The sequence below is a fragment of the Bufo gargarizans genome, chromosome 1 (genome assembly GCF_014858855.1).
Source record: "Bufo gargarizans isolate SCDJY-AF-19 chromosome 1, ASM1485885v1, whole genome shotgun sequence".
Classification (NCBI taxonomy): domain Eukaryota; kingdom Metazoa; phylum Chordata; class Amphibia; order Anura; family Bufonidae; genus Bufo; species Bufo gargarizans.
This window is the reverse complement of record NC_058080.1, coordinates 52,443,418-52,452,622: the sequence shown is the minus strand read 5'-3', so window position 1 is coordinate 52,452,622 and position 9,205 is coordinate 52,443,418. Positions and strand designations below refer to the sequence as shown.

Here is a 9,205-nt window from a genome sequence, read left to right as displayed (position 1 = left end):
CCAACGGCACCTTCAGGGAACTGATCAGTGGGTTTCCCGTCAGTCGGACCCCGACCAATGTGATCTGATACTGATGGCCTATACTAAGGATTGACCAGTCTGGAAAACACCTTTAGAAATGATCCTTGGATGGAGAATAGTCCCACAGACAGGTTGACTGATGGGGTCCATCATTCAGGATGTTTATTAGATGTGGTGACCTCTTACCACACATCTTCTTTTCTTGAAAACGACAATGGCCACCGCGCAGCACCGCACCATGCACAGGGCCATAGTCGTTGCGGTGCTGTCCGGGTGGGTTGGGGGGGCCCAGTGCTAGGTTTGGCATTGTCAAGCAGCAGGGGTGCTGTTTGGCTGCTGGGTCCCGCCGCCTGCTGGGTCGGCGCTGCGAGGTCGGTGGTCGCCGCGCAGTGCCGCGCCAAATTTAGAGTGGGTCCCACTCATAGAGTCAACCTTGACACGGTGAATGGGCTTATGCCTTTTGATCAAAATGTACACTGATGCCTCAGTTAGCATGTAGCATAGGAGGCGGTACACATGCGCCAAGTAGCGCTGGTTCCTGCTGAGTAGCAGTTATGAGATTAAAGCATAGCATGTGGATGCACCATCCAGTTCTTTTAATTTTTTTTGCACTTCCATATTTTTAATTCTGCTCCCCGTGATTGCTGGATTCAGGGCACACCTGTCAAAGACTTCTTTCCCATAGACACACATCATGGGTGAAGTTCTGTCACTGTGTAGCCCTAGTTTTAACTGAATGCTAGTGTTACAAATGTGCCGTACAGTGCCCATATAATACCGCTATACCACACCTACCTGCAGGACTGAAATTTTAGCCTCTTGTCCTGCAATTCAGCAGCGACCACTGTATGTCCTCCATGTCAGAGGCGGAACAGGGACAGGTAGGACAGCTCGCCGACTAGCTCCATACTCCTCTGTTCATATGGCACACCCACAGATGGCCCTGAAGCTAAGATTTAGGGGGCTTTTCGGGGGCTTCTCATGCTGTAGAACTTCTTTAGATGCCCCTATGACATGGAAGACACATCATGGCCACTATTTGAATCCTAGCATACAGCTCTTCGTATCTCAGCTTCCTGGACTCCACTCTGGACTCCAGAGGAATACCTCAGTGTGGGATTGATGACGGATGTAATAAGAAGAGCAGAGACATAAGCGTGGCCATGTTTGAGGTCTTTATTCACTGTACAGTACATCTATACACAGCGGTGGTCCCGCTTCGTGTGGTGGTTCTGCCTTGGAGAAGGTCTAGGGACTAGGAAAATACCGAGTCCTGTTCGCAGGCCGGGTCCATCGTGCAGCTCTCTGCAGGAGATAAAACATGAAACAATCATAGCCTCCAGTCCACACACAATAATAATAAGATATTTACACACAGCTGAAGGTTTGTTATAATGTGTCACTGCAGGCAATCCTTTATGAGCTTCAACATTCTCCCCTGCCTTGGACTTGTACATATCTATCAATGATAACATTCTCAGGGGAGAAGATCTGAAGACTAAAGAGAAGTCCTTGCGAACCACAAAGCAGTGGTGGTCTAGATAATGGAGTTTCCCAAAGCGTTAATATTGAACATACCAATCTGTGATCGACTCCAGCCAATCAGCAGAATGAAGGACCTCATTCATACATGGTTTTCAGTCACAGCGCCATGTGGATGATAGTGGCTGAGCGTGGTATTGCAGCTCACTCCTATTCATTTCATGCCCTTGATTTCCCGGATCTCTGGTGTGTTGGTTGACTACAGTTCAGTTTGTAGTGATGATAGAAAGACTAGGCCTCGCCAGGTGGTAGGCCTCCCCGTGGGCTCCTCTGTAGCGGCCTGGGGGGGGGGGGGGGGGGATCGCTTCAGTTCTTCCACACAAGTTCTCCTGGACCCACTGAGACCAATCATCAAAGCACAGTGGGATGTCTTATGGCCAATGAAGACCAGAAAATAGATGTTCCACTCACATGGATTCAGGAAGCTGAGCTATAAGGAGCTGTTTGTAAGACTGTCACATTGTAAAGTTATGTGAGCTGTCTTTGTGGCTTGGCCTTTGGAGATGTGCTGTGGTCACTGGGGATTTTTTTTTCAAACTTGTTCCCTTGTGTGAGGACTCCCAACAAACAGATTCCTGTATCTCAGCTTCCTGGACTCCTGTGCAGCAATGGCAGAGTGGTTTCTTGAAGTTAAGGGGGTTCTCCCATGAATATAAAAAAATAGATCAGACATCATATAGAACATGGCAATCTCTTTCTAATAAAGCTACAACCAGCCCTGTACCTCACATGGATCCAGAGATCTCCACAATCATTGCTCTGCTAGATTTATAACAAGCTGACAGCTCAATGTGAAGGGGAATTGAGAAAGGGGGGGGGTGTCCTTTCTGCTACAGCTGTTGGCAGTTGAAGGACGGAGCTGAGCATTTGCGGCCACCTCAATGAGGTGGACTAAGAGATTAGAAAAAGAGCAAACAGCAGGTGGCGCTATGCAGATATATTTCATTGAATAACTCAGAGGCTATACAATTTTTTTATTACATGCAATTACAAAAGTATTCAGATCTAGGGGCTGGTTTGAAAACTGCCAACCCCTTTAGCTTAAAGGGGTTATCCAACCCCCAATAATGCCCCCCTCAAATGCCTGGGCCCCTCACACAGACTGTACTTGCCCTGCTGATCCATGCGACGTGTGACTGTGCAGGGACCCAGAGGGACTCAGGGAGCTGGATAAGTACAGTCTGTGTGAGGGGCCCAGGCATTGGGGGGGGGGGGGGGGGCATTTTTGGGGTTTTATAACCCCTTTAAGCCTAATCCAAAGTAGCATTTATGGATGAAGTTATTTAATTGCCTCTATGAATGTTTCTGGATGCACATAAGGGAGCACTGATTGGTTGTTGTAAATTGCGCCCCTAGGCTGCTGCCTATACCGAGCAACCCTCATCTCATCCCTTATTATGAGCCTAACTGCCTCAATGTCATAATCACAGGGGTCCTGGAAGATGAGATATAAGGAGCTGTTTGCTGTGGTCCTCGCAGAGTCCTAAATAGTGTGAGGACCCCTTTAAACAGCTCCTTATATCTCAGCTTCCTGAGTGTGATTTGAGGGAAGAGGGATATCGGAGTTCCGTCCCACCGTCTAGGTCCTCACCATGGTTGCAGCAGATGCCGGAGGCGGCGCAGTTTCCTCCATTATTCCCACATGGTTTCCTTCCAGATTCACATGGTGAAGGGAGGAAATTTTCCTCTTGACATCTCAGAGTCTCCGTGGTGCCAAAGTAACAACCCAGCTCCTCTCCACAGCAGATGTTGGGCCCAAAGCAGTGACCTTTGTTCCTTGGTCCACAGGGGATACACTGAAAAGCAGAGAAGACGTCTTAACACCTGAGCAAAAAGTACCTGACCGTGCAATACCAGGCATAGCCTGAGGACAAAAGTGGCGCTGTTCTTGGCAAAACTCAGTATGGCTTATTAGAAGGGTATCCAGTTAAATGACCCCAAACAGCCGGAAAGTTTAGAATGTGACAACTTCACGCTGTAAAATGTCTTAAAGCACTGTTTTCTGTGGTCGTGGTATGCCCCCTGCTGGACACAAAGAGTATAAAACACAATTTCTGACTTTCCATTCATACATGCTGGGTGTTGTAGTTCTATAATAGCTGATACACTGATACAGTATAGCAAAACCTCAGTTGTGCACCCAGCATTGTCCGTCTCTTAAAGGGGTATTCCGATTTCATCCTTCACAGCTGTGTTGTTTCCATGAAATCCTATTGTATGTCTGCCACAAGCTTGATGGGTCACTGCGGTGATAATTACGTTTAAGGAACCGACTTGTGCAGATGTAGCAGAGCTGAATTTGTCAGCCCTGCCTTGTGCCTAGTGTCACACATAGAAGACATGGAGCGCCCATAACAAAGGTCAAAATGAACTCCCTAGTCATGTAGTGGGTTTTACACCAACTTCCTAGCTCAGATATAGCAGAGCTGAATTACTTTATTATTCTGTGCATGTAACAGCAACTTACTAGTGCATACAGTATGTGATTTACATTACCTATTTGTGCCATCCGAAATGCATTAAGTATTACTTCAATTTGCTAGGGCAGATGTAGCAGAGCTGAACATGCCATGTAATTATTTTGCGCATTTTCATAGCTCCATAAAATATGAATATAGTAAGATATGCAATAACTCATAGTGCAGATGTTGCAGAGCTGAATTTGTAATCTAAATGTCTATTCTGTGCTGTGGCAGCTTCCAAATCATATAATGGAGTTCTTATATCAAAATAGTAATGCAGGTGTAGTGATTCTGAGTTTGTCATTTGCACCATTCTATTTTTGCTTTGTGGTAATTCCATAATAATGTGGTCATTTTTACACAAGATGACTAATACAGATGTAGTAAAGCTGAGTTTGTCATTTACATTATTCTATTTTTTTCCTATTGATACTGTTTAATGATGTAGTAACAGTTGCCTAACGGAGTATTGCAGATGTAGCAGTGCTTAATTATTCATTTATATTATTTGCTGGTGCCCTGTGCTATAGTAGGATGTAGATGCTGCAGAGTTGAGTGTGCGCTTTCTATAATTATTCTGCCTCATACTAGCTCTCTAAATTAGAATGTTTTACAAATTCAGATGTAGCAGAGCTGAATGCGTCATATAAATTGTTCTTTTGTGTGTGTTAATATTTTACTTATGGATGTATTGATGTAGCAGTGCTGAGTGCGTAAATGTAGAGTGGCAAAATGAGTTATTTTGCCCTCAGAGGTTATCTAAATGGAACACAAAAGATACAGATCGATGACAAATTCAGCTCTACTACATCTTCTAAACAATTGACATTAGGATAAGGTTCTATATTCGTAATCAGTGATGATGGCGGAAGTCTTCTCTGTTTACTGTACAGTAGTATATACTTCTATATGGTGTATATAGATGGGCAGCATACGCATCGTATACTAACATCACTTCTTTGGAAGATGTAGCAGAGCTGGGTTTGTAATATACCTTTTATCTCAGTATGTTTTCTCGCGATCCCATGAAAGGCCACATATATCACCATTAATCTTGCCAAATAACAGACTCAGCTCAGCTTTACGGTTTCTCATACAAAGCTCCAAACCCACTGAATAGACAATATAGCTTCAAAATATAACAAGGTCACTACCTGCAGCCACCACCAGAGGGAGCCTAATGTGTAGGGCCTAGTTCACACTATTTCCATCATTTACTGTGAGCCCAAACCAGGTTTGGGTCAAAAATACAGAACAGGAGCAGATCTTTCTATTACACCTTATCCCTGAGTAGGCTTCACTACTGGTTTTGGCTCACAAAAAATGATGGAAATAACTGACCATAACTGATGTGTGAACTGGGCCTTAAGCAGTATGCAGTAAGCTCTTAAGCGCTCTCTAGTGGTGGCTGCAGGAAGCCAGCATGTTTCATTGTATAACTATGTCTTTGCAGGGGATTTGGAACTCTGTATTAGGAAAAATGGAGCTATAAAATAAAAAATAAATCTGCAAAGAAAATTGGGCCCAAAACTTTTTTTTAGCAGTTTTTGTGATACATAGGGTTAATAATCAGTCTTTTGCAGGCTGCTGCTCCTGAGCTGAAGGCTCATTCAAAAACTTTTCTCTGATCTTCGGACCTTATAAACACTCATAGATAAACGCTTATCAAACTGATAAGAATGTGGCTTAAATTAGTGTTTAAGAGGTCAGTAGATCAGAGACAAGGCTTCACTGATTACTAACCCCATGTATCACAAAAACTGCTGAAAATTAAATAAAAGACCAGCTAAAAAAAATGTTTTCAGCCCAAAATGAGTAAAATGCAATAATAAAAAACTGCCTGCCCAGTTTTGAATAAAAAGGTGCCCTGATGATATGTTGATCACAGGGTGTCTCCTTGCTGGGATCTCCTGCATTCAGCTACAATGTATGGGAGAACCTGACAGCTAGTGTTTGATTGCTCTATAGTGCCACCGCAGGTGAAAGTGAGCATTACACCGTCAAAATTAAAATAATTTCAAATAATAGCTGTACATTGTCTCCCCGAGCTTGAGACACTCTGTAGCTGTCCTACACACAGTATATGGGGTCATGGAGAATGGAACCCTCATCAGGGATCCAAGCTCATATCTCCTCGAAGGTCCACCTTATCAGAAAGAAGAAATAACACTCCAAAAAATCTCTACAGGTCTCCATGGGTTCACCACAAAGTTTCAGCTCAGAGTCAGGCTGTCTTTCTAAAGGCTCAAGAAGCATCTAGTGATTCTGTGGAGTGTTTCCTCTTCGTGGACATCACGGAAGATCAGTAGACCATGAGTGAGATGACCATGAGCTCTTACCTTTCTTACGTCCATGAAGTCTATCACCGATCTCTTTCCTCCTATGGGGCAGTTTTGTATATAACACGCTGAAGACAAGGCTAACCAGCCAAAAAAGGTCACGGCAAGTGCAGTGTAAGACATGGCGGTCATGAGTCCAGCTGGTCTGCGAAGATGAGTGTTCCTTGGAGTTCTTCTGCACCTGGACAAGCACTATGCTGTATATATATATTCCCTAATGGATACATCTCCGCCCACCCACCCCCGTCCTCCAGCAATGTCACGAATACTATTGTCAGCAGAACACATTGATTATGGCACCAAATTCCTCAATTATTAACCCAAGGTTAAAGATGTGAGGTCACTAAAGAACATATAATTTTGTAAGAAGATTTCTAGAACGTGTTAAGAAATAATGCAGAGAGGAGTAAGACATTCCTTTCATTTATTCCGTCCTCAGGGTCAGCGTGGGGTGGCTTCTCCTTTATCAGTGGTCACAACCTTCTTAAGCTTTGTCCCTCTGCTCAGTCTCACTTGTTCCGAATATAGAACATTAAATAAATATTCCACATTAGAAAGTGAAATAAATTCCATGCAAATATAATATTGTATAGAACGTAGCAAAGTGAGAGCGAATGAATCAGATGTAGTGTGTGCAGTGGGAAGAGGATGTGTGGAATCAGATAGATAGATAGATAGATAAAGAAATAGATAATAGATAGATAGATAGATAGATAGGAGATTGTTCTGTCTTCATACACGTTCACACAGTGTGCAGTCTGACATTCAGCATAAACCATTCCTGTCTTCCAAATAAGAGGACTGTTCTTTGTAGTCTAACTTGTTTATTGGCAAAACAAGGGTTGTTTGATATAACTACAAGAATACAAATAGCACGTATAGATAACATGTACTACAACATTTGCATTAACACTGAAGCATATGGTAAAATGGCTGCCTGTACATAAGATTACATGTTTAGCTAACAGTAGTAACAACTCCCTGAGTAACAGTTACAACTAGCTGAACAGCTCTGCATAACATATGTCCCTTAAACAAAGGTAGATCTCTCACCAGATATGCTTTTACAAAGATGGTGGAGTCTGAGAAGGAGATATGCAAAGGGCAGCTCTGCTGATGTGTCCCGGAGACTGGAGACTTCTCTTTCCCAGGAGGCTTTGCACTCCCACAATGCAGTAGTATTGTAACAGAAAAACAAAGTGCAATACAACTTAACACCGCTAGATGGTGCTATAACCACATTAAACACTTGAGAAATACCAAACCTCTGGCAGAATGATAGATAGATAGATAGATAGGAGATAGATAGATAGATAGATAGAAATGAGATAGATAGATAAAAAATAGATAGACAGATAGATACAGGCTTGGACTGGCCCACAGGGGTACGGGTGAATCCCCTGGTGGGCCCCTAAGCAAGGTGGGCCCCTAGTCTCCCACTCCCTGCACAAGTGGCACATAACACAGTAGACTTACTGCACTACATACATATATTCAATGTACAGCACCTCCACCAGCCGGTGTTCATATAAAAAACTTGTTAAAATATTTATTATATTTGAATGTATTTGTACGGTGGCCCCCCAAAATAAATTTTACTGGTGGGCCCTAGGTACCCCAGTCCGACACTGGATAGATAGATATAGATGGATAGATGGATAGATAGATAGATAGATAGATAGATAGCGAAAGATAGCTAAGCAAACAAGAACTACAAGTAGCAGCATTCTGCTTTATGCACAAAGACACATGGAGAAACTAGAAACATGAAGAAATGTAAACGGCATCACTGCTATACTTACTATATAAAGGTTGGAAGCTTTTTGGGCACATTATTTATCAAAATTGTGTTGGGACAATCCACCAGCAACAAGGTGGTAGATAGTAAGATAGATACAGTGAGGAACAGAAGTATTTGAACACCCTGCGATTTTGCAAGTTCTGACACTTAGAAATCATGGAGGGTCTGAAACTCACATTGTAGGTGCATTCCCGCTCTGAGAGACAGAATTGTAAAAAATAATTCAGGTGATCACATTGTATGATTTTTACAGAATGTATTTGTCTTGCACGGCTGAACAGAAGTATTTGAACACCTGAGAAACAGCAAGAATTCTGGCTCTCAAAGACCTGTTACTGTGCCTTTAAAAAGTCCACTCATCTACTCCACTCATTAATCTAACTTAGTAGCACCTTTCTGAGCTCTTTAAAGACACCTGTCCACCCCACAGTCAGTCAGACGCCAACTACTACCATGGGCAAGACCAAAGAGCTGTCAAAAGACACCAGAGACAAAATTGTGGACCTCCACAAGGCTGGAAATGGCTACAGGGCAATTGCCAAGCAGCTTGGTGAAAATAGATCAACTGTTGGGGCAATTGTTAGAAAACGGAAGAGGCTAAAGACGACCGTCAGTCTCCCTCGGACTGGGGCTCCATGGAAGATCTCACCTCGTTGGGTATCACTGATGATAAGAAAGGTGAGGAATCAGCCCAGAACTACAAGGGAGAAGCTGGTCAATGACATGAAGAGAGCTGGGACCACAGTTTCAAAGGTCACTGTCGGTAGAACACTATGTTGTCATGGTTTGAAATCATGTATTGCACGGAAGGTTCCCCTGCTCAAGTCATCACATGTCCAGGCCCGTCTGAAGTTTGCCAATGACCATCTGGATGATCCAGAGGAGGCATGGGAGACAGTCATGTGGTCAGATGAGACCAAAGTAGAACTTTTTGGTCTAAACTTCACTCGTCGTGTTTGGATGAAAAAGAAGGATGAGTTGCATCCCAAGAACACCATCCCTACTGTGAAGCATGGGGGGGTAACATCATGCTTTGGGGG

The 9,205-nt window shown here is 43.4% G+C and overlaps 1 protein-coding gene across 1 annotated transcript; it reads right to left on the bottom strand.

The window, feature by feature from the left end:
* Nucleotides 1–1,276: 1,276 nt before the first annotated feature.
* Nucleotides 1,277–6,487, bottom strand: LOC122926883 (mesotocin-neurophysin MT). The gene is made up of 3 exons (XM_044278430.1): nt 6,365–6,487; nt 3,155–3,359; nt 1,277–1,326 (listed from the first exon to the last, which is right to left on the bottom strand). Exons 1-3 carry the CDS (start codon nt 6,485–6,487, stop codon nt 1,277–1,279), a joined length of 378 nt encoding a protein of 125 aa, XP_044134365.1.
* Between the last annotated feature and the right edge of the window lie 2,718 nt (nt 6,488–9,205).